At 25.8% G+C, this 26,764-nt stretch overlaps 1 protein-coding gene across 1 annotated transcript; it reads left to right on the plus strand.

Moving 5' to 3' along the window:
- On the plus strand, positions 1–26,672 carry LOC126898361 (uncharacterized). The gene is made up of 5 exons (XM_050672324.1): positions 1–480; positions 21,033–21,246; positions 24,717–25,347; positions 25,418–26,034; positions 26,096–26,672. The coding sequence occupies exons 1-5, from the start codon at positions 198–200 to the stop codon at positions 26,502–26,504; spliced, it is 2,154 nt and encodes a 717-aa protein (XP_050528281.1). The 5' UTR covers positions 1–197; the 3' UTR covers positions 26,505–26,672.
- Positions 26,673–26,764: the final 92 nt, after the last annotated feature.

Genomic DNA, 26,764 nt, shown 5'->3' on the forward strand with positions numbered 1-26,764 from the left:
AGAATTGCCGTCTAACGACAGTCGCATTCACACTGCGGCAGTTGTCGCTACTTTGTTTCTTAAGTGATGTGATCATTTGATACGATCGATTTATTTTATATTATAATGGTCATGACGGCTACGTCAAATAAATAATAGTTTCTATCATAATACCGCAAGTGTAGTGTAGTATCAAATAGTACCCTTATTGAGGTATAATGTTCCTAGTAACGGTTCCATTGACGATCGCTATGCTGTTGGCTTCGTCCGAGGCTCTCCAACAGCAACTTCATCAATGCGAGAACGGTGGAGAAGTGAGTTTCGAGCTGCTTACCGGATACGTGGAAAATTCAGATGCTAAGCACGCAATGCGTGAACAGTTGGCTTTGTTTACTCTACCTCAATGTATCGAAGCCTGTAGAAGCGATGAACGGTGCGCAGGGATCACGTACGAAACTGGCGCTTGCGTTTCCTTTGCAACTATGCCGCAGAAGAAACTTGGTAAGCGATACAGTTAACGACTTTAAGCTTTACTTGCCACTTTGTTACAATAGCGAAAGCTTAGCATACAGGGCGTATGTAATATTTTTAACTAAATGGGATTTTACATAACTCAATTTTTCTTATTCATTCTCGAAATATTAAAATCATGTAATTTTTCTATTCCATTTCCATTCTAGGAATAGAACAGCCCCCGAAAATACTCCTCTGCGATGTTAGTGCATTTATGATTAATATAATGTCCTCGAAATAAAAATAATATCATTTAAAAAGCTGTAATATTATTTAAATTATATTTCGACAAAAACAACTAAAGCTAACGGTAACTTAAAAATGTCTTTAGCGATTATGATTATTCTATCGCTATACAATAAAGCGTCCCATCTAAATTTATTTCTACGAATTTTTAAAGTACTAAAGTAAATTTAGCTTACATTTAACTCAAATTTAAAATGAACTGTAATTTTTAGATATTTTGAAGTCATATAGAGATCGCTAAATTCATTTAAAGGTGAAAGTTTGATATTAAAAAAAAAAAAATTTTCCAATAATTTGTTATTTAAGTTACTGTAATCATTGTAATACAAGCTAAAATATTTATAAAACATTTAATCTAGTTGATATTTTATTTTTATACATAGTTAATATAATAAAAAGGATCAAGAATAGTTTTTTATTATTAAAAAATATAAAAACAATAATTTTTTTTCCATTATAATCACACACAAATTTATTATTCAATATAATTACACGAAAAGTATGTCCATTATTGTAGTTTTTCTTTTTATTACTTAGAGTAAATAATGATCCACGTAAAAATAACTGGTTATTTTTTGTATTTTTTATATTGTATTACTAGCAGGCAAGAAACCATTGGTTTAAAAGGGGTTATTTTTACATTAATCACTATTTACTTTAAGTACCTAATTTAAAAAAACTTCAATCTTGGACATTTTTTTTCGTGTATTAGTATTAAACAATAAAAAAACGTAAGATTTTAATAATTGAAATGTACATTCGGCTCTAAAAATTTTTCTTGGTTCTGAGTCATTTAAGTCTCTCACTACTATTATTGTGTTTTATATTTTCACAAGTATTATTGATAAAGTATGTACTTAAGTGGTTTCATAGGGGATTAGAATTTTTCAAAAATAAATATTACTTAATAGTACTAATAAATATTATTTAATACTTCATAAATAATTTGAATAATTATTATTTTTAATAATTTAATTTATAGACTCGCAGCTGAATTAATATTGCTTTTTTCGAACCGAAATCATGTATTGTTTTTTAAACAAATAAGCATAAATATACAAACTAATACCAAGTTTTACTGCAATATCGAAAATGATTATTTTTTAGTTGCCTAGATTTATTTGATGTATAATACGTGACACCTTATCCCAAAATTGACAACTAGGAGTTTGTTCAAATAATTAAAAATAATTATAATTATAATAATTATGAAGTTTTAGAAAATATGATGATTCTTAATTTATGAAGTAAAGCAGGTAAAAAATGGCATATCTATTTTTTAAATAATTGTAATATCATGATATTAAATTGTGTCAAAATATTTCATTGGATAGAGTTTCTGAAATCGCCTAATTACGAGTTATACTTGACAATAAATTATGGTTGCGCTAGAAAATAATACTTGTTTTCGGTGTAAATCTAACAGGAGTCACAGTGATTTTCATAGAACCTGTGTAAAACTAAAAATAAATAATTTTTACTAACTTGTTTTAAGAATATCTAGTATCTACGTAATTGGTTTTTATTTGCTAAAAATATATTCATTAAAACATATTTTTTGAAATAATCTAAAATAATAATAATTAAAATGATCATTTTTACACAATCATTTCTTTTATAAAAGATAAGGCTAATTGGACTAAACCTTCCCCGTAGTTTTAAATAAACAATCACCTAAAAAGGCAATGCATTTATTTAATTTTGGTACTTTTATTAAATATTCCTGGGAATATTATTATATTAGTGTTGATAGTATTGAGAGAAATAAGTGAAAACTAACGTGCATGGTATACGATAGTATAGACGGACAGAAGGATGGATTTAGAAGGATGGAATAATCTAGAATAATATCATCATGAAATGTTTAATAGAGGAAGTTTGTGCTCTTGATATGTCAGTATATTTAGAATTTAAAAAATAGTGACCAATTGAAAATTAAATTTTTGCACCAATTATTATCATGTATTCAATTATGGTTCATAATTACCAAAAATATTTTACTGGCATTATTGATACTGCAATAAACTAGAGAAATTTTTAATATATTCATGGAAATTTATGTAAACTCGTATTATTTCACATGTAAAAACAAATAATTATTTATTCGGAGAGAGAAAAACGCGGACCTGATATACTTACTGAAGCAACGAAACCGGTACAGTGTAAAATATAGGCTGGTGTATTTCTGTCGTATACACGATTGTACACTTACAAAAATAAACATAATTATTTTAATAATATAATGAATTTGCATAATATTTTGTTGCTAAATGACATTAAAAACTTGTAATCAAATAATCTTTACTATTATTGACACACTGACATAAAAAGTAATATACATATTTAAATGATTTGGAAGTTGTCACAAAATGCATTTAAACAGAATTTAATGTTTGAATATCTATAACTTCAAATTATCTAAAAAAATTTCAATTTTTTACATTGAAAATTTAAAAAAATGTAAATGACTATATATATTAGTCTATAAAACATGACTAAATAATGTCTTCAAAAAGGGTTAAAATCCGTTTCAAACCCATAATTATCATAAAATAAATAATAAATTACTAACTGTTAACGATTGTTCTACACGTAGTAAAATCAAAAATAAATTAAAAATTAAAGAAAAGACTAGCGTTAATTATATTAATTAGAGTAATAAAATAATTTTATTATACTTAGATTGGACACTTAGGAAACCACTATTATCTATAACAATGTCCCCATATTTCTAAAATAACATTTTAATGCTACTATAAGCTTGTATGATTAATCAGTTAAAAAGATAAAAAAGTTATTAAAAATATTAGCAGCAGAAATTATGTTAAGATAAATAAACGGAACACATAATTGAATAAGACTGGGTTAAGACCTTGAAGTTAGAAAAATCATAATATATTTCTCAGCATTCATCATACACGTATACAAGAGCTAAGAGTATATACCCTTAGGTTACTAAAGGATTTGGTAATATTTTAAGTACATTTATCCGTTTGTATGCCTTGGCGCATCATAGTCAGTCAAGTCCATTTTATGGAATGTTACGTGTTACCACTCGAGTGTTCAAATCCAATGTTATTATTATTATTATGTATATTCAGTGTCCATCTCGTTCAAAGAAATAATAAATGTCAGCACACTGTCGGGGTCTACTTTCTACCTGTAACTATTAAACTAAAAGATCAAATATATTATGTTCTGCGGCTGTTGAATATTTATAAAATGAAGAATATCAATACGCCCCATCAAATGAAACAGGATCATTCCAATATTTATACATAACATGTATGTTATTCTTTATATTATAAATAAAAATAAATTTATTTCAAAGTTATAATGAGTGCATTGTTTAAAAATTGATAAAAACAAATATTTTTAAATTTGATGATCTCTTAAACATCGTCCTATTATGTATTTACCATTATAAACTTTTAAAACTCATATGGTGACCTAAAATATTAATTAGCTTTGATGCGTAACTGTGGAGCTATTGGTTTTACTTTGACGTATTTTTTTTGTGCCAGTTGAGCAAAATGATAATCTTCTACTGGACACATTTCGCTCAACGATACGTTAAAAGATCACAAATCGTATCTAATTGGTTTTTAAAACAGTTTGAAAAATTCTCCTCAATCCACGAAAAAAAAGAAGTTTTCCAAAAAATTACAATTGTTAAAGAACAGTCCATGTTGATATTTTTAGTTTTATAGTTTATTATTGAAATATTTTTTTAAATATTGGTAAAATAATTTTGTAATTTATATTGATTATATTTTAGACATTTTCTATGCGGATGACATATTTTTTTGGAAATTTATTTGCAAAATCGCTAATTAAAATGTTTTTTTATTTTTAATTTTTGATACTGTTTCAAACAATCTGACTTCTTTAAACCTACATTAGATTGAAACTAATACAATGTACTTTAAGACAAAAAATAAAACTATATGAAAACTTGATTTGTATGAGTTCTTATCCAATAAAACGAAAAATCATAAAGATTTTGTTAAAAACGTCAATTTTCTAGATTTCTTTCATAGTATCTTCATATTTCTGAATTATGTAGAATTAATGCCTATTTAATGTACTACAAGATTAAAAAGAAAACGTTCTAACAATTTATCTTTTAAGAGCAATTGACAAATTTTATTACCATATGTTACCATTTACCAGAAAAAGTTAAATATTTGTATTAGATTGTATATTTTAACAAGTCCACGCAATTGCGTTTTTAAAATTTGCAAAATAAACATTAAAATTATAAGAACAATTTTTTTTTCTATCTTATTATCAAGTTAAAAATAGCAGTTCTCATTTAAGAAATTATAGTTAAAGATTTTCATTCTTGGGATGAAAAACATTTTATAAATCTAAAGCCACAGTATAATTTTTATATACTATAACACGTGGTTGGGATGGCCTCGTATGATAAAAGTATAATTACTATTATCTATATCCATCGTTTCGCGCACGTGGGTGTTAACAAAAAGTATACATTTTTTGATCTACCTTATACTTAGAAACTGGTCTATGCAAAGTGTAACACAAAATTGCCAGTTTAATGAAGTACAGTGGACGGAATAAACATAATAATAACATGTTTTAAAGAAGCTGTAATTTAATACTGTTCATTAAGTAATCTTACAACGACGAACTACATTTAGAACTGACGTATAAAATGCAGTTTTTAATCAAAACAATGATTTTTATTACAGACCTGATATTGTCAAGCGCCTTCACCTAAGTAGATACAAGTGTTACCTAAATCATATTTATTTTATCTTGTTTTATAAAACTAATTTTTAATTTTTTAGAAATATATTTTATAATATTTCTTGTTGAATAAGAATAAGATCATTGCTAAATGATTTGGTAGATTGAGTAAAAGTCTTTGTTGTCATATAATTTTCAACTAACAACGTTTTTTTTTTAAAGAATTATTATCTAAATATGTTTAAGAATTTGTAGAAAAACAGTTATTATATACACTTTTTATTTATTGTGCTATTCAATATTAAAAAAATTAGTAATTTTACAAAATTTAGTTATGGGCGACTCAGTTTAAAATACTTCTAAAACATAAACAATTAGTCCAAAACTTATCTAAAATATTTTATAATTTACAAATTAAATCTAAAATTTTATATTTAGTGAAGAGAACAGAGTCGGATTAAAATATTCATAGGCACTTAGACAATAATTCAAAAAAGAACATTTATTAAGGTAAAATAAATACTGTAACAAAAGCATAAAGCAAATAAAAAGATCTCAAATTTTAATAGGCTTCTTAATTTTTCGAGAGCTCTATACTCAGTGTATATACTGCCTAATAGATAATACGGATGAGAAATATTTGATAAATAAATTTCTGACTCATTGGCATCTAAAATCTGGGAAACTATTTGGCAAATTTTTTTTATAATCAATCTTAAATATATTTATTTTCAAATTAATCCCCCAACCTTCTTTTTCAAAGAAATGTTGACTTCTACCCATTTATTTAACAGTTATAAAAACAATAATTGTCCATAGCATGTCTCAGCACATGTAACGTGTTATTAAATTAACACAATTTATAGCTTATATAGTTGAATAATTACAATGAAAAATATAAATTACACTCATACTATCAAATTTTGGATGGAAAAAACTATTATTGCATTTATTTGGTCAATTCAAATGTATCTTTTAAAACTCACTGACATATCTAAATTAAGTTATATATTTTAATGAAATTATATCGAATTATGATAATTAATATTTTAAAGTCATATTTTTTGGTTAAAACTAAATTTTTATTTTATTAAAAGAGTATGTTATTTATATTGAAAATAAGTATTAATGTAACATTTGTACTTATTACCATTTAAATTTTATTTCTCATGCAGTTCAATGCCTTAAGCGACATAATGCATCACGATTGTGCTGAGTTTTGATAAGAATCTTGGTTTTACTTGAAGATAAAATCTAATCGTAATTACTTTTTTGGACAAAACCGTGCGCATCGTCTACAATACTAATGTTGTCTATTGCCTAACCTAAGTTGCGTTCATTTTGATATAACACTTTATGATATTGTTTGAAGGCAAGGTAATTTAATATTCATCAAGTACATTTTTTTAGTACTACATTCAATAAGACTTAATAGACAATCTAGACAAGTCTACTCCCAGTTTGTTTATACCTAACCAAACCTATGTATTATTTTCGCACGTCTAACTCAATAATACATTATATTATAATGGCTTGACCATAGCGAAATGATAAAGTTAATAAAAAATAAAATTCAATGCGCGATTCGACCCAATAACGGAATAGTGTAAAAAACGGTGTTTCTTTTAAACACGAGCGAGTTGATTTTTCCAAACGTTTTTCGTTTTACTGTTCACGTTATAGATTCCTATTGATTGTTTGTTATGCTCTGCATACTGAATACCAAATTATTTTAGATTTATCACGCAAACAACATGTTTTTTCGTTATTACACAAGTTGAAATGTTTAAATGTTTGTATAAATGTAAGGACAGTTGAAAAAAATTAACGAAAAAATAATTGACAGAATTTAAATGTCTTTAAAATAAGCTGTAGTAAAAATTTTTTCTATTCATCTAATTTTTATTATTAGATGGCGAAGTGAATAATATACATAATTACAATAATAATATTCTATATAAAATTGGTGATTAATTACACTAGCCAACAAAAAAAAAATTTTGATGCTGGAAAAATGTTACCTCATTCTAAATACAATTTTGATGATGATATCGAATTTATCATAATTTGTTTTCTTAAATTTTTTCAATTAATCAACTATTATGTAATTTTAGTTATTTAATCAACTTTGTTCATGATATTGAGAAGTTTTAGTACACAAATACAACATGATTTATTCATTTTGAGCTTTTTGTACTTTATTTAAAATTTAGATAATATTTATGAGTTTATTTTCTGATTAGTTCATTATAGAAAAATCTTTACTTAACACATCCCTTAGATGAAACTTTTCAAATTATACATAAAAATAGAAAAAATTATTTAGTTTCTAAATTGTACAACTTAATTTAAAACATAATTGTAAATAAGAAGTCAATGTGACTTGAAAAGAAAGTTTAAATATTATGGGAATATAAAGAGAATCTGTTAAAAAACATACTACGTGCTGTACTAAATTATAAAAAGAACTACATCTCTATCAGATGAACATTTTCAGAAATTTATTGAATAATTTTATCAAAATAATGTCATCGAACTCTTTCATTAAAAAAAAATTTAAACGTTCGGAGAACGTTAAGTAATCTTTTTGCATTTTCAAATCAATGTTTCATTCTACATGGGTGTTCAGTAAGTAAGGAAACGGTTTCCATTGTTCTCATTGTTTATATCAACTGACCTATATCCTTACTTACTGAACACCCTGTATTATAAATCAGCTACTTTAACATATATTTTAGATTTTTGTTATAATAATGCCATCATAGATTTGTATAGTTTAATAAATCCCTATATTTATTAATTGTTTTTAGTTAGGTTTAACACAAATCGTGTTTAAGGCCTTAGCAACAACTAAAAGTGCACTGTACAATGAACTAAATTTTCATTCCAAAAACTCAATTTGTTTGCTATACAACCATAAAAAGTTCTTTATAAAAAAAACTTGTAGTACAAGTATCTCTTTATTTTATTATTAAATATAAAAATTATTTTTTTATGGTTTATATTGAAATTGTGCCCCTGGTAAATGCCTTCTTGTTAGTGTTTAGCTACGACCCTGCAAAGGATTCAACATGTGAGTGCGATAGTACTACACATTTAATTATGAGTGATTTGGTAAAGTTATTTTCTCGGGTGCTATAATCAAACAGCTGGTAAGAAGTGTTTGTCTGTTTTTATATTAAGGGGGATTTTTCAAAAAATTAAAGATAGTAAAATACAATAAGATATTTGATAAAAAAAAAAAAAAATAACTGATAAAAAAGTTTTGTCACAACAGTTGTTTCATTATAAAATTATAATCTCATATTCTTTCTAAAACAATCATTACTAATTTAATTAACTATAATTTCAATATATCCCAACTAAACGTTTTTTTTCTTAAGCAAATAATCTTTTAAAAATATTAGATTCTGATAGTACAAATGTAAAACTATGATAAAATGTCAAGTGAGAGTTTTTTGTTAATTTTTATTTTATTTATTATGATTTTTATGTTATTTATTATTATTACAATATTTATTTCTAAAAATGTTCATTTAAAATCCATCTTCCCCAAAGCACAATTGAACAAGGCAGTTTCTTTTAATTAGCTCACAAACTCGTTTGTACTAGAGGATGGTACCCAAGATCCATATCAGATTTAATGAATGAAATTAGCAGAAAATCGACATAAAATGAATTTTTTTCATTTTAATGAAACAGTATAAATGATTAATTCATAGTGAAAAAGTGAAAATAATACAATGAATTGCAAGTATTATTATTTTTAATTAAAAAAACAACTCTTAACATATTTGAAGATATATTTTAGGAACTACAACAATTGTACTATTAAAATAATTAACTAATGTGTTACGGTAAATTTTAACCCACTGCCTCGGGTCTGTTTTAATTAAAGGAAGTCACCGAATAATGCGCTAAAATCAATACACGACTTCGCATTGAATTAATAATGACCATTAGAATCGATTAAAATGCGAGTCATATCGTTTAAAAATTATTAATGGATCGTTCTATGTGACACAGTTCCTGAGGTGTGTGTCCTTTTTTAAGGCGTGAGTATAATAAATTATAATTGGGCTGAATGCGCCCTCTCACCCGTGTCCAGATTGTATATTACTTTTATCAAAGAAAAATATTTGTGTTCGATTTGAATTATGACAGAAGGAAAATCACATAAAGCATTGACTTTACTATTGTTTGATAATGAATTGTTAAAAATATTTACGAGCGAGTTGCTTTTACAACTGAAAAAAAATCTATGACCTAGCTTTAAACGTTTTTGCCACGAATCTTAAATAATTAATTTTAAGCTGAAATCATCCAATTATTGATAGATATGAAGCAATAAAAAACTATGTATATTTTAATTTCATCAGTGGTACGTAGTTAAGGTTGTAAGGTATACTCAATGGATTGAATACATTAATTAGAATAATTATTTGGGTTAGGTTTGGTGGGTATTCACGCTTAATAAAGATAACAAAAAAATTATAATATTTAATCTAACTATTAATTTTAAAACATATTTTAATGTATATTTTTATAAAAGATTTTTTTAACGGAGTCGATCCATTGTTTTTAATTGAATCAAATGTGAATTATCATATCTCTTCATATAGTTATCCTCATCTATGAAAATAAGTTTACATTAGACAGGTCAACAATAAAGACATTGATCTACTGGATATAAACTATGGATGCAGTGATACTGTGAATATACAAAATATACGGATATGAATTATGTATTGATCGTGTGCACTATGCGTGCACGATTTTTTCGTGTTAGTCTGAGAAATTCTATTTTATTCGTGACAGCGCGAAATGATCTGACAGTTTTGTTCTTTTTTAGACACATTTCTAAGCTGTTCACTTAAACATAAACATACCTGGCATAAAATATTAACACTAATCATTTAAGTTAACGGAACTCTTAAAATGAAAAAATGTAGTAATGGACTAAGAAAAACGTTTCTGAAATAACATTTTTCATTCAAGATCAATTCGTATTTAACTGAATTAAATCACCATTTTATTTGGTATATTTACAAAAAAAAAATCACGACTGCTTAGTTTGGAATCACTGTGTAATAAATAAAAATCTCTTTATTTTTTCAAAATGGATGATCCTGCATATATTATATATAGTTGTTGTATGGAGGTTTAACCAAAAGATTTTAACGACATACAAACCAAAGATAACTTTATTTGAATGCACATAGTTGTACTTATTAAATTAATAGATTTTCAAAATATATATATATATATTTATTTAAAACATGTCATAATATTGTGAATTTTTTTCTATTAAGACACTTACAATTCATGACGGTCATGTCATCTTGGTCATTTTTTCGCTTTATTTCCAAGTAAACATCTTCTCTTCATCTATTAATAATAATACTATACATTTGCGCACAGTCACACATATTGTTTACAACAGAAAGACGATTGCTTTTTTATTAATTTTAGTAAACTTGGAAATATTTTGTAACGGCAGTTAATTTAATTTGTTAAGTTTAAATGAACCTATGATTTACTTAACAGATGAATACAGTTACATATTTTACAATTGTCGCCATTAACCAATCATATGATGTTATCTTTACTAAATGTACAACTATAATAAAACAGAGTCAAAAATCAAACCAATGCTCTACGATAAATAATTATATGTTTATAAAATAACATCAGCATAGTGGACAACGTAGCTGTGTAATTTTTATTTTAGAAGAGAATTCGATTCGTTAGAGAAAAAATAAAAAAATGAACACCAGGAAAAACAAAATACTAAATGTACATCTTAAGTGACAGCTGACTGCTTAGCCGATGACGTTGTTAAAAGTAGGTCATGGCAGCGATGGACAGTAGGACTATATAATATACAAGCACAAGAACACTGTGAAAAATCGTGATCATCTCATTAACAGTAATAGTCTTTGAATTACACAAAATTCGTAATTTCTTCTCGACCCAGCTATAAGCGTTACTTTAAATACTAAACTACAGAGCGTGAATTGGAAAAAGAATGCTACGCGGAAGTCAAAATCGATTTTGTCAACATTCAACACTTTGCAGGTAGCGTTAATTAATGTAAAGATTGTAACGGGTTGTCTCTAATTATAAATATCTATTGTGCTTCGGTATTTTAAGATCACTAAATTTGAACTACAATACTAAATATAACTAAAAGAATTGATGTACCATAATAAGAATTTATAAAAAAAAATACTTGTTAAATGATATTATTAATTATTGTAAGGCATTTAATAACTAGATAATTATTATGCGCTCATATATTAGTGCAAAACTTGTTTTGATAATAAAGATGAAAGTAATCATTGACAGAACTAAATAAAATAAGTGCAAAAAGAACTATAAATGCCAATTTTTAAAAAATACATTTCAAATCAAAACACTCTACATTTTATTTACAAGAGAATTTATAGAAAGGTAACGCGTGGTAAATTTATCAAACTGACACACAAAGTTTTTTTTTATGCAAATAATTTCGATTTTTTATTTTACTTTGTATGATTTAATTATAGTATAGTAGGTCAATGCGATATAATGTACCAATTATTGAAAATGCTTTATGGGAATCTGAATTTATGCTAAATTCGTGATGGCGGTATTGTCGATGGTGAATTTATATGAGAAATATTTATTATTCAACAAAAAAAGAAATCCTAAGTTAATGTGCACAAAAATATTTTTTAAAACACGCGATATAGTTGTATTGTATTAAATTGTCGCCGTCGGGTTTAAAATACATACTCCTATAACATTATTTACTATTCTTCATTATCTACTATTAATTAAACATTAAAAGGTAAACGTTAATAATAGCATTATAGATAATTTGTTTAAGATCATAAATATTAGTTTAAAAATCTTTTTGGGAGGAAGTAACAAAAAGTCACCATTTTATTACTGTTGTTCTTATTATATATGTGTTTAGAATTTTTTTTTTTGCGAATTTCATTTGAGATGCCATGTTTAATTAACAATATTCTATAATGCATTTAAATTGGATATACCGGCTTGCACTTAAATATGAATTTTGTTCATCTCACAATAAATAAGTTATAAAAAACGGTAAGTTTTTACGACCCTAAGGAATAGCTTAATATTAACATAAGAAAATTTTAAACAAGAGATAGTTTTTAATTTTCTTATATTTTTCTCAAAATATAAGATTTTAACGAAGATAAAATATGATTTTATGTCAGTCGACCCCAAATAGTTGAGATTAGAGGCCACCATAGAAATTTTAATTATATATATATACATATAAACAAATTGTTAGAATATAATTTATTAATTTAATTCTTCTCCTATATTTTTTTCAGAGAAAATAAATAAGATAGTTACTCTTAGATTAAACTGGTATAAGAGTCTACTTTTAAAATAATTCATTTAATTTTATATTTATGAATTAATAGTTGATAAATATCAAATCTTAGACCATTTTAAACGTTTTTTTATTTGTTACAAAATAATAAAGATAAAATTGATTGCATTGCATAGCATTTAAAAAAAACGGTAGTACAATGAGGTCGCAGCTCAGTATGGACGTGGGTAGCTGGGAAAATTATACATGATATCTGACAGTAATTAAAATCACTATCATAAGAAACACTTCCATGTAAATCTATAGATACTGTTTAAATCTAAGAAATTGGTGCATAATTATAAAAGCAACGTCAACTCCTATTTCCTTAATTATATCCTGATTAGTAGTTCTTAGATCTAAAAATATAATTTATGAATAATCTCTTTTAAATAATTAAATATTGTATTAAATTAATACTTAATAATAATTTAATATTGTATTTTTACGGAGAAATAAAAAAAAAGGAAGTATTATGTTATTTCTATAACAAACATTTATAAAAATTAAAGGACTTTTTTTATTTATGAATACATTGGTCTACAAGGAATTTTCATTGGAATCAAAAATACACTTTTCCAAATAAACTTTTCGCACTATTTTCAAATTTGAAATTAGACTTTTCCAATTTCTTTTAAATTTTGATATTATAACCAATTATTCAATAACGATTATTTAAAAAATAATTAAAAAAAAAAAAAATTGTTTATAAATTATTACTGATTTTGATTTTTAATATGTTTAAAATAAACATTGCCAAATATCATTTTTAACCTATTTTTTTGTTCCTTTAAAGTTGATTTATTGAAAGTTTATAATAAAAAAGTTGTTATCATGACTTTTAGCTCAATTTGCAAGATTCAAATTGATATAATAAAATGGAAAATTTTATGAAAATTAAGATACTGTTAAGATTAATATGCAGTCTGGAAATTTTATAATTACTATTTACACTAAATTTATCAGAAAAGCTCAATATTTTTATTGCATTTTTATTGTAACAGATCACTTTAATATAAATCATAGTAATCATTTCTAAGTAACCTTTGGTGTTTAAAAAGATTCTGCAATTGTAGTATTTAGAACTTAATTAATTTAAGATATATATAACAGTGTCAGTATTTCCGGAACATTTTTAAAAATTGAATTAAAAATGTACTAGTTTTTACTCGTATGTTTAAAGGTTTGACCCCCCTTGTATGAAGGGAAATGGTCCGATTTAAAAAAAAAGTGTATTAAACCATTAATTATTCAAAAAGTTATAAGAATATAAAGTTAAAAATGTAAAATATAAATTCGAGAATTTTAACCCATATATTTTTGAATACGATTGCCATTTTCATCACGAAGACAATGTAATGTTCAACATTTTTTTCTTCATATGAAAGTATATAACATAAGCTCTAATTTAATATATATATATATATATATATATATATATATATATATCAGTATTTCTGGAACACTTTCAACAGTTCATTTTTTGTGAAAAAGTTATTATTTTGAGTCTTCCTCTGTGGGCAAGGGAAGAGTTAGATTTTAGAAGTAATATATCAAATGATAGATAAATACTTAATATATCTATTAAAAAAAAAATGGTTTCTATTAATCTATTTTTTAAAGTTATGACAGTTTTAAGTAAAAAAAAAAAAAAAATGAAAAATTGTCAAAATATTACCGATTTTTAAATTTGTAATTTTTTGGATATTTCCTCAATTTAAAATACGAAACGAGGGGAAATTTTTAAATCTTCGATTATATAAGATTTGTGATCTTTTAACATATCGTTGAAAGAAATCGGGCTGACGAGAGCTGAGAAAAAGTGGTAACAGATAAAAAAAAACACACATTATAAATAAATTAATACCTTCTTAATTTCGCATGAAAGTTAAAATTGTCATACATTTATATTACTATCCACTTTCTTAGAATACTATTTCAAGTTTATAAAATAACTTTATAAAACTTAAATTTTTTCTATTGGATATAAAATATTTTTATTTATCAATATTGAATAATGACATAAGTTTATTTTTGCACTTAATTTTTGACATAGAATTTAATAGAAAAAATTTGATTTGGCGTATAAGACCAATGGAGGTTTTAATGAAAATTTTATACTTATTTTGAAATAAATAAGTTTAATATAATATTTTATTAAATTTGAATAATTAATCTAATAGGTTGTGCCATAATTTTTATATAGTTGTTCTGTTTATTAAAAAATTACGATTGATAAATTAAGAAAAACATATATCTATAAGAATCTAAAAATATTCTCAATAATATTTTTGTTTTAATTAAGTGTTTCATAATAAATGAATCACTCTGTACTATATGGTTTATTAAAACGCTTATCTTAATATTAGAAAAATTAACTAGATTTTAACGAAATACTTAAATTTTATTACAAATATGTAATAAAAATTATTAACTGTACTGGATGAAATTTCTACCTTTTTCACTCAGTAATTATTCTGAATTTACAAAAGTCTCTAGGGATATAAATAAGTTTAAAGTATATAATTCTAATAAATTTCACAAGATTAAACTTAAAACTGGTATTGTATCATTATATTAAAATGATGTTTATAAATATTTATTGTATATAAAATCAGAGGTGTCGTGGAGCGTATACCCACTTCTTTGTTTTTCTGTTATTGCGTATACTTATAAAATCATGAGTGATACGCGGGTATACGGCGTATATCCACTGTTAGTTTTTTTATTAGTGCATATACGTATTTATAAAATAGTTAAAGAGTATAGACTAAAGAATAAAATAAAAAGTAATACGTGGGTATCGAATATAGGTACGTTTGTCATAAAACACAAATTTTGAATAACTATTATCAGTTTGTTTAATCTCTACAGTCATACCACATATAAACATATACCTGAAGTTATAAACATACAAATATGGCTCGAGACTATTATCATTTTAAAAATAGAATATAAATGTAAAACAAAAATAAATAAATAGGATAATGTTTATCATTTCACGACAATTTTATTGATAAAATTTAAAACATCGATCAGAAATTAACGATATAGCACATACTAAGTTGAAACTGAAAGTTATTGGGTTAACCTATAGCTGTTGAAATTGGTAATTTGTATTTTTCCGTAATAAACCGTTTACCAACCAATCTAGTATTTAATATATTACCTATAATGAATTAAGATAGTACTAACATGTACCTATTCACGTTTATTTCATTTATGATTTAACGATTTGAAAACAATGATTGTAAGATTATTTTATTACTGCATAAAGTTTATTGTTTATTTATAAAAAATATAACAGTATCTAATAATACACATATCGATTATATGACTATGAAATTTAATTTATGTAAGAACTTAGAAGTGTCAGTAAAAATATTCGAGTAATAGTCTGGAAGGAGCAAGGCCGTATCTGGGAGGGTTAGGAGTTTTAGTTGCATTATGTAATAATTAGAAAATACATATTTTTAACACAGTTAAAACATCACAATATTTGTATTCCGTCCCCCAAAACTATGTTATAGTTAAGGTCTTTAAAAAGTAGTGTGGGGGTGAAATTCCCCACGTTTCCTCATTTAGGTTTTTAACTTATCTATTGATCAAATTACGACTATATCACTGTTGATAATGTGAAATATTGTATGTAGAAAATGTAAAGTGTAATGGGGGGTGTGGGGGGCGGAGCTCCCCACGTTATTCTCTATTCATTTTATAGGCGTATACCCAAAAACATTTTTAGGACTACACCACTGTATAAAATAATTTTGTTAGGTATGTTGTAATAGTAATCTACGACTTCAGAATTAAATCTATTACTAGAATAACATGTAAATCGTTGCTTATCAGATTTCTAACCAATAAATTGTTTTGAATATTAGTTATTATTAAAATTTTAAGTTAACTCAGTATGTGGTAATATACCGGTATACGACACATTTGATCACCACAGATAAATGTTGACTACTTATTATGAAAAATTATATGTAGATATCTATTATGAATTTCTTATCAGCTGAGAACTGATTATTTCATTATCAATTTCGATTAAATATTTTTAAATCATTAAAATGAATAATATATTATGTTCTTTTAATATATTTTTAATTCGTTCACAAATATTTCTGAGTGTAAAAGAAGATGCCTTATAAATAGAAGATAAATCTTCTTTTTTTGATGTTATAATCTTATAAATTCTCATGAATATTTCAAACCCTAGTATTTTTTGTTCAATTACCAAGTAATGGACACAATAGCATATATTGATCAAATATTAGAAAGCTTTTAAAAATATTTCAAAACGCTATACTTTAGTCACTTATTTCTAATGGATCAAAATGATTATACAGAGTGTTCAGTAAGTTAGGAAACAGTTAAATTGTTACAAATAATGAGTACAATAGAAATTCGTTTCCTTATTTACTGAACACCCTGCCTGTATACTCCTGCTAGATAATTATAAGTTGTTCTCATATTTTTATCTAAACAAACTTCATTATTGGTTGTCAAACTTTATATAATACATATCTAAAGTATAATTTATCTATTTATTCATCTAATGATTAGATGAATAAATAAATAGATTAGATTCTAATCTATTGATTTACTTTCATAAAAATAATGGAACAATTTATTTGAATTAAGTTTAGAATATGAAAATCAAAATAATAATTTAACATACTGTAATTTTGTCATAATAGATAAAATGAACTAAGAAAAGCCTACTATTTTGATGAAACCTGAATCATGGGTATATTTTATAAAGAGATTAAGGTATAGATCCTCAAAACAACATTATTAGTAATATGGTAAAGATATAATTTCGATTTTCATTGAAAGATGGTAATGACATATTTTTGTATGTATTTACTCCCCAAAACTAAGCTATAATTTGTACGTAAAGTATACTAAGTTAGTTAGTTTAATATTTTAGATAATCCTTATAACAAACAATTAAAATTGATTCTTAAAATTTTGGGGATGAAATAATTAGGTATATATTCAATTAATTTCAAACGTAACTTTATAAAAACAATAGCTAAATTCTAGATCCTATGTATTGTTCGGTATAAAAGGTTAAGAAACCTCCTTTGGGGTAGACTACTATGGCCCTTAATGGGATAATAAACCGAAAAAAAATGTATTGTACGATATCTATTTGAATTAGTTAAATTACTATAGCGGGATATTTACTACTTGTTGATAGTTTTGTATAGCGCTTAAATAGTGTGCGTTACAAAAATTACAAAGCTACAAGGTTATACAGTATTCTAATTTAGTGGTTGAGTTTGATTTTTATAAGATTTAAACTGAATTTTTTGAAGAATATTTTTTTCTTTATTGCAAAATATAACTATTTATATTACACTAATTAATAATATAAATTAAATATTAAGGTTATGAAAAAAAAAATTATTATTAATGCCAATTATTTCTAATAAAAATAATAATGTTTATATTTGTAATAAATCACCAATGCATTTTAGGCCAATTTCATAAAATAGATAACGTTAAATTAAAATAAATGAAAAATATTTTCGTTTAATCTTGTAATATTGTTGGTGTCAATACTATATGTATTTCCCATTGAGTTCAGTGAAAGTTTAGTGAATAATTCTGCTTCCAGCGAGTAAAATGCCTTTCATAGAAAAACGATTGTCATTTCATAATACTATGCAAATTAAATTAGAGAATGTGCTTTATTTTAATACATTAACCTATTTAAATAACTCAAAGAAGAAATTTTTGCTATCAAGTAATTGTTTAATTTGTTCTTAATTTTTTTGAATAGTATATAATTTATTACATATATTAAAAGTCTTTAAAACTATCATGTAGTTAAATATATTATTTTATTTCTGACTAGTTGAACTGGATATAGTTTTCAACTATATTGTATATTTCAGTAATATTTTATTTTGTTAGTAATTTTAAAAAGGTTTTATATGTCATGTCAAATATTATTTAAAATTATAAACTTTTATTAAGGTTATTTAAAAAAATTGTGTAAAATTTTTCGATGTAAAAAAGAAAATTTATGAACGGCAATAGTATATCTGTTAGGTAATAATGGCTTTGTTGGTTCTAAATCTTATAACATACGTTTATTTGGTATCAATATAGATAAATGAGCTTAATGCGCCAGGATACACGAGCTCATTTATCACAATTGAATAATATTATCTAACCATTTAGTGGAATAACTTTAAATTGAATATTATTTTAAATAATGATTACTCTGGACGTCAAAAAATGCAACTATCATCATAGTTGATAAAAAACAAAATAATCCATTAATAGATATTTTTTAACATGGACAGTAGAAGAAACGTAATTGGGGTTGCTTTGGAGAACGCCCGTTGATAAAAATAATCATAACCTCAGCATTACCTTTGTCTGTATTTTATTGATAATAACATCCGAAGAACTGATTTAAAAGTTGCCATCAATTAATTATTTCTTTAAATAGATATTAAAATATGTATGTTTTCATTTTAATAGATCCGTTTAATAAACATAAGGGACGAACCTAAATTTAACTTAATAATAGATACCATATGTAATTGAAAAAATTCTTAACAGTCATTATTTAATGAAAATTAAGTGGCCAACATTTAAAATAATTCCCGTGTACACTTTAATCAGTAACTGTATGAATAATTTAATAATGTTTAATAATATAATAAATATATAATTTATTATACCTGGAAATTTTTCAAAATTGTTTAAATTTTAGTAAAATCCCAAAGGCAATTATCTGCATGCTTTGTAACATAATAAAATTATATTTGATAAACAATGGTCAAACGTGAATTCTTTAACGTTGATTTTAATGTTACAATTATTTTTATATTACCGAGAATTATTTACACAGCCTAAAAGCACGTATATGGCCGACTTTTCACACGTCTCTTCGTGTGTTATCTTCTTTAATCTGCAGCATATAAAATCCACTAATGTAAAAGAAAATATTTTTGAATTACAATCTTATTGATTTGAGCACGTCTCGACGTTCTCTTTTAATATAAAATCAATGCTATTAAATATATAATATTGATTGTGTGTCAAGAAAAACGTGAAGGATTTCTTCTACAATAGTCGATAATTGGCCGTTAGTTTTTTTAAATATTTTTTTAACGCCGAGTATAAAATTTATGATCCTTAATGCTTTAGTCCAAGTTGTTAAATGAGACGTGGACCAGAACACTGAACTCTGTATTGATATAGCCATTAACCTATTAATGTAATTATTTTAATGTCTTCAGAACTTTTATTTGAGCCTATAAATTTATTTTTTCTGTTACTAACTATAGCGATTAAATTTTGAAGCATTCATGTTTTTAAAAAATATTTAACAGTTTTTTTTTCATTTACAAAAATTAAATTAATAAAATTTTATAATTGTTGTTAAAATAATTTTACCAATAAAAATTTATTTTTTACAACATTGTGAACATTGTTACATTTGTGTATGTTGATGGGTATATACACTTAGTTTGTTTTATAGAAACCGTAATTTGTAGAAATATTTAAATTAAATAAAAATTAATTGTTCTACAATTAATTTTAAGTAACTTTAAAATTAGTAAAACTAATATAATATCAATTACTTTGCAAATGAAAAACTTATTCTTGAATAATGTCTAAAAAATCCAAACTTTGTAATAAACCCAGCATTATTAATTTTATCAATATTGATAAAAAAAAAATATTTTCTGAACCTTTTTTTCTTGGAGATTCATTATTCATTATATTAATATTTATTATTCAAATATTCATTATTTTAATATTTGATTGAGTTGAAAAAAATGTTTTTCTATTACACGTTACACTGTAAATTTAAATTTCATTATTAATTATATATTGATGTCATACTCATAAAATTGAGAAATATTTGTTTTGTAGGAAATTTTCTATAATTAAAGTAAACATAGTGATACGGATCGATTTTTTTTACACATTGAGCTGTTACATCCGTTACATCAGTCCGCTATTGATAGTTTTGAAAATTACTTCTAGTATTAAAACGTCTATAATTCAAGATTTTATTTTGATCATCCTGAAAATCTAGAAAAACTGAGATTTGCACTCACTGCATTATTAACGACGATTTCCCTTATTATAAAATATCCTATTGTGATTTTTTTAATATTTTACTATTATACATAGTATGTTTATATTTTAGATTTTCCTTCTAAACGGTCTCAATATCCATCTCATGTAACAACCACAGTAGCTAGGAAAGTGTGCTTAAATCTACCAAAAACATGCCAAGAGCGGAGTTGGAGTTTTGACACTAGTCAAGGTGAACTTAAAGTACAACCCAGACAACATTATCCAGCAATAATGAAAACTAATTGCATGGAATTATGTCTGAATGAAAATACTTTCCATTGCAGGTGTGTATATATTATATTTTCAGTAATTATAACTATTATTACAAAAAAAAAACTGCAACTTAGTAAGAACATAATATATTTTAACTTTTATTGATTGAGTATTAGGCAAAACTTGTTTAATAATTGCTAAATAAATCTACAAGTAAAAAGAACATTAAGTGTTCTTTTTTTACTTGTAGATTTATTAAAATATTTGATAGAATATTAATATTGAAACATTGATTATGATTATATTTCATATTGTATTAAGCCTTTTTTACATAAAAATAATTTGATAAATGATAAGATTACATAAATTGTCGAAGTTGATTGATGAATTTCCCTTTGATGATAATTTTGCTTATAGTGAGATTATTCATATACAAGTGATATTTAATCAAAATATTATACATTCAGATTCAATTTTTAAATTTTTTGTCAAGGTTTCACATAAGGGTTGAGATTTGAAGAATAAATAATAAGCGTAGGGGGATGGTGAAGGATATATATCACCCTCATAAGATCAGCGACCACTCAAAATAACATGGTAACTGACTTTGGTAGATTTTAGTTACATTTTTATCAGTATAATTTAGTTAACTAAACTAAATTTTTTTTTTTTCATCGATTTCGTTACGTTATCCTATAATTGTACTTAATAGACAATAATACGTATAAATAAAACTATATTTCCTACACGATATAAATTAAATAATTAAAAACATAGGCAAGTCTGGTAGAAACCCATTATCTTATACCATGATACTATATCCAATAGATATTATCCATTAACATAATATATAATACAGTTGAGTCCGAAACGTCAGAACTCAACTGTAAACATGGTTACTACATCCTTCAGTACTTCAAGCAACAAGACAATCCATGAAAGCTATATCACATTCATAATATATAATAGTCATTATGTCTATGACCAATGGCCATTCATCATATACATATTATCTATGGAAGACAAGTAGTATTAAGCTAATAATAATGATAACGAATTTAAAGTTTATTTATAGTACAGTTAGTTACTAATTTTATAAAAAATATAAAATAACTTTTTTTTTCATCTTTGAAACATGATATTTAAGGTAGTATTTACTAATGCGAGGAACCCATCTGGTTACATAGTAAGTATACTAAAAAAATATTTGATTGCTAAAAAATAGGTCTTAGGAGAAGAAAATTTTGATAATAATTCTTCTATTTAAAATTTCTGGAGATATATTAATTTGTTTGTTTTATTGGAGTTATTTTTTCAATCTAAAACGTCTATTTTAGCTTAGCGACAACTGGACCAACCTCTATTTCCTTTTTACATTTCTAAAAATATTTTTATTTGATTAATTATATTTAATCATTAATTTTCAATGGTACGGAAGCTAATAGCTAATACCTATTATAGCTTGAAGCTATAATAGGTTAAATTCGTATGATGGCATTCATTTTTCTATTGTTTTGAATGCAAATTACAATTAAAAAAACCCTCAAGATAAATGTAGTCAGTTATTTTTTGATCTTTTCATTGTTGTTAAACACATATTAATTTATTCGAATACGATTAAAACATCGCGTTAAAGGGATTATACAATAAATCAAATTATTAACTCCAACACCGCTGCTTAATTTTTCTTTTCTTTGAAATACTAACCTAGACACTGAAATTATAACTTAATGCCAGTAGCTAAAATTTCATGAGGGAACCATTTATATTCAACATATTAACACTTGTACGCTCACACTTTGTATTTATTCACTGTTGTATTATGTATATGAAATCTAATAGTCATCATCTAACGGAGCAGTTGAATTTCCACGCTTTATGTTTATATTTTATTATTTTTATCATATACGTAATGTACTTGTTATCCGACGAAAGAAGGATTATAATTTTTAATCAACACTCACTTGTAAAGGTATTAATGTTTAAAAATTAAGTGCACCGAAGTACTATGTACTCACACAATTCGTATGACAGCTTAAAATGGTTAATTGTTACATTTCATGTTAAAACTTAAACCAGTGACTCTAGTTGACTGTATTGCACTCAACTGAAGAATTGAATCCGGATGTATGGTTTTTAATTTTTTTTATTTTTGAATTCAATTCTCTTTCGAACCGGAAAATCAATAATGACTATAATTAGGTCGTGTCGACAATGTACGGTAAATTTCCGTAAATTTTAAACGTTCTACATGAAAAATCTAACAGTGTAAACATTTTGTGTCTTTCAAGAACAAAGTTATCCATAGTAAAACCTTAATAACATCACCAATATTATTTAAATATTGCGCTTATGCGTGCATCAGCAATAACCCACGGGCAAATATATAAGACCTGTACTCGAGAGTAGTTTTCAAAACTCGAAATCCATATGCATTAAATATTTAATAACATTTACATAGTAATTTTTTGTAATCCAAAAATTTTACATTACAGATTTTAGATTATAAAATCTTTTTTAACATTAATTCTAAATGAAGCTTTATATGATGTCAATAGTTTTTTATTGGAAAATCCAAACCTTATCTGAAAATTCATCATTTTTAGTACTGGGGTCTATATCGCATTTCCAAAATGAATACTGCTTTATTTCACTTGTGTATTATTACTAATATTATATTAATGACAATACATTAATTAGCTTATAAAATAGGAAATTATTAATTGAGAAAACGACCGATCGATAACAACTTTTGGATTAGTATTTCAGAAGGTATGACGATTTTAAAAAATATAGACTGGGGTAAAGGTACGGCAGCTGCACTCCTCAAAAAACCAAACATTTTTTTTCGATATTGTATTTATTTTTTGAATAATTGAATTAGTTTATATTTAAAGAATTACTCTGTATTTAAAATTTATAATTTTACTGAGAAAAATGTTTTCAGCTAAACATTTATAGAATTTTTAGCATTAGATCTTTTCACTGCAGTTCGATTTAAATCTATAAATTATCATGATTTTTTAATATTTACCTGATGTCATCATCACAAACCAATGGTCGGAATAATAGCTCAGATAACAGATAATTCTTAAGAGGCCATCAGCCCGCTCTAATTTTCATATTTGATCCGTGACGACAAGCAAACAACTGAATACTGTCAATAACCTATGCGCGTTTTGCGGTCTATGTTAATGATGATCTTTGTTATGAAATAAAATAATTTTTATTTAACATTATTCAGTATTGACCTTTTAGTATCAGATCAGTTAAAAAATAATTTAATGATGCGAATAAACTGGAATCGACGAAATTGTAATTTATGTGTGTGCAAGACAAAAATAAGGGACAGATTTATTCATGCAGGCAGTAATTAACAATGAGCATGATGCAATGATGAAAATATTACTTGTGTAATAATAAGCAATTTGTGGTTTGTTTGAACCGTGATAAATAATTATAAACTACTAATCAACTTTATATAATTATACAAATTATATCTAATATAAATCTAATGTGTAGTTTTACTTGAATTTTACAGGTCGATCAATTTTAACAGGGATACTGGAGATTGTTATCTAAACGACGTGGACAGATTTTCTGTAGCTGGAAGGCCATCATTGATGAACAGCGGTAATCGATCCTCATTGAACACCGCTATTGATTATATGGAGTCTAATTGCGTGATGGAGCAGCCCAAAATGTGCGATTTTTCTGAAGTGGATGGTAAGCTGCTGAAAACTGTAGACGCTATTTTTGAAAACGTAGCAACCATGGAGAAGTGCAAAGAAATATGCTTATCGTCCAAAGAGTTTCAGTGTCGTTCTTTTGATTATAACGAGACAGGAATAAACATCTGTCGTGTGTCTCACCACAGCACTTCCAGTTTATCCCAACTAGATCGTCCTTACTTGTCCGTGCCCGGTGCTATCACTTATCAAATGTCATCGTGCTTTTCCATCAAAGTAGATTGCCGTGGAGCCGATATGGTTGCATCTATACATACCAACCGGTTGTTCGACGGTAAGGTTTACGCCAAGAATAGACCTAATTCTTGCGTTAATGACGTTAGTGGTAAACTTGATTTTGAATTGCATCTTGATTATCACAACCTCAACTGTGATGTTCAACAAGACCTCCCAGGAAAGTTTTCCACTGAAATAATAATCCAGGTAAATTTTATTCAACAACAAAAGATAGTTATGAATAAGATCAGAACTTATTGAATTTAATCTATTTCAGCATCATGATCAGATAGTAACAGGCCAGGATGTAGGCCTATCGGTTAAGTGTTCATACGACTTACACGACAGGAGTGTTGGTCAAGGTATTGAGTTGGCTGTGGCAGCTACCGAATCAGAGAAACAAGAAACGTTACCGGATTCCATTGGTAACAACGGTCTGGATGAATTAAGTAACGCGGTAGAAGAGACTGCATTCGTAATTTCACCAACTGTGATGATGAGAATCACAAGCCGCGAAGGAGGTGATATCCATGCAGCTCAGGTTGGTGACCCTCTTAGTTTACGATTCCACATTTTGGACGATAAATCACCATACGAAATATTTGTTCGAGAACTCATTGCCATGGACGGGGTAGATACTAGTGAGATAATTTTAATTGATAACGACGGCTGTCCAACTGATCCAGCCATCATGGGTCCAATATCTGCTGTTGATACTGGTACGCTGGGTACTGTTAAAATATTGGAAGCTCCATTTGATGCTTTTAAATTTCCTACATCTGATATTGTGCAGTTCAAAGCTTTAGTTACGCCTTGTTTGCCTAAATGTGAACCTATCAACTGCAATTTGGTTGGTCAAAATGGTTCCATAAGTCGTGCAAACTCTTTTGGCCGGTAATTACTGTTTTATATTTATCTTTTTTCTTATGAGATTTATAAACGAATTATTTTTTAGGCGGAAACGTAGTGCCCGTGATCAAAAGGTAACTGACGAAGTCGTATTCCAAGAGATTCGGATAGAAGATAAATTTAAATTTGATGCTCGACGAAGTGATGCTAAGGATCGAACTAAATATGAAGAAAATATTAATAATGAGATAAATTTCCCGAATGGTCACCAGTATACAGTTTGCTGGAACACATACATGCTTATACTAGTGCTGGCAGTTTTTATTGTGCTTCAAATATTTATCATGTTCGGTTGTTACATTTGCATTACTGGTCGTGATAAGCTATCTAAAAAAGAAATGAGTAATTCTTCCAATCCATACGAGTCGGTCATCGCTGATCATTCATCGACAGCTACTTTAAATTCGTCTGTACTACCTAGTCCTATGCAATGGGATAATAGTTACTACAGATGAATCTAAGTTGTTTTTAACAACACTGCACATTGCTAGTTCTTTCGCATTTAAATTATTGTGTTATGATATTATGTAAATTATTTTTGTAATTTTTAAATGTATATAAATATATATTTTACATTACTAAAAAGAATATTTAATAAAAACACCACTGGATGATAAAAATAATTGAAGGCTTTAATTATATCTGCTCATAATTTCTAAATTTGAATTTTAACATCTAAAGAATGGTATCATTCAAATAAAAATGGTATTCAGGT

This window comes from Daktulosphaira vitifoliae, unplaced genomic scaffold, assembly GCF_025091365.1.
Source record: "Daktulosphaira vitifoliae isolate Bord-2020 unplaced genomic scaffold, ASM2509136v1 Scaffold_2, whole genome shotgun sequence".
Lineage (NCBI taxonomy): Eukaryota > Metazoa > Arthropoda > Insecta > Hemiptera > Phylloxeridae > Daktulosphaira > Daktulosphaira vitifoliae.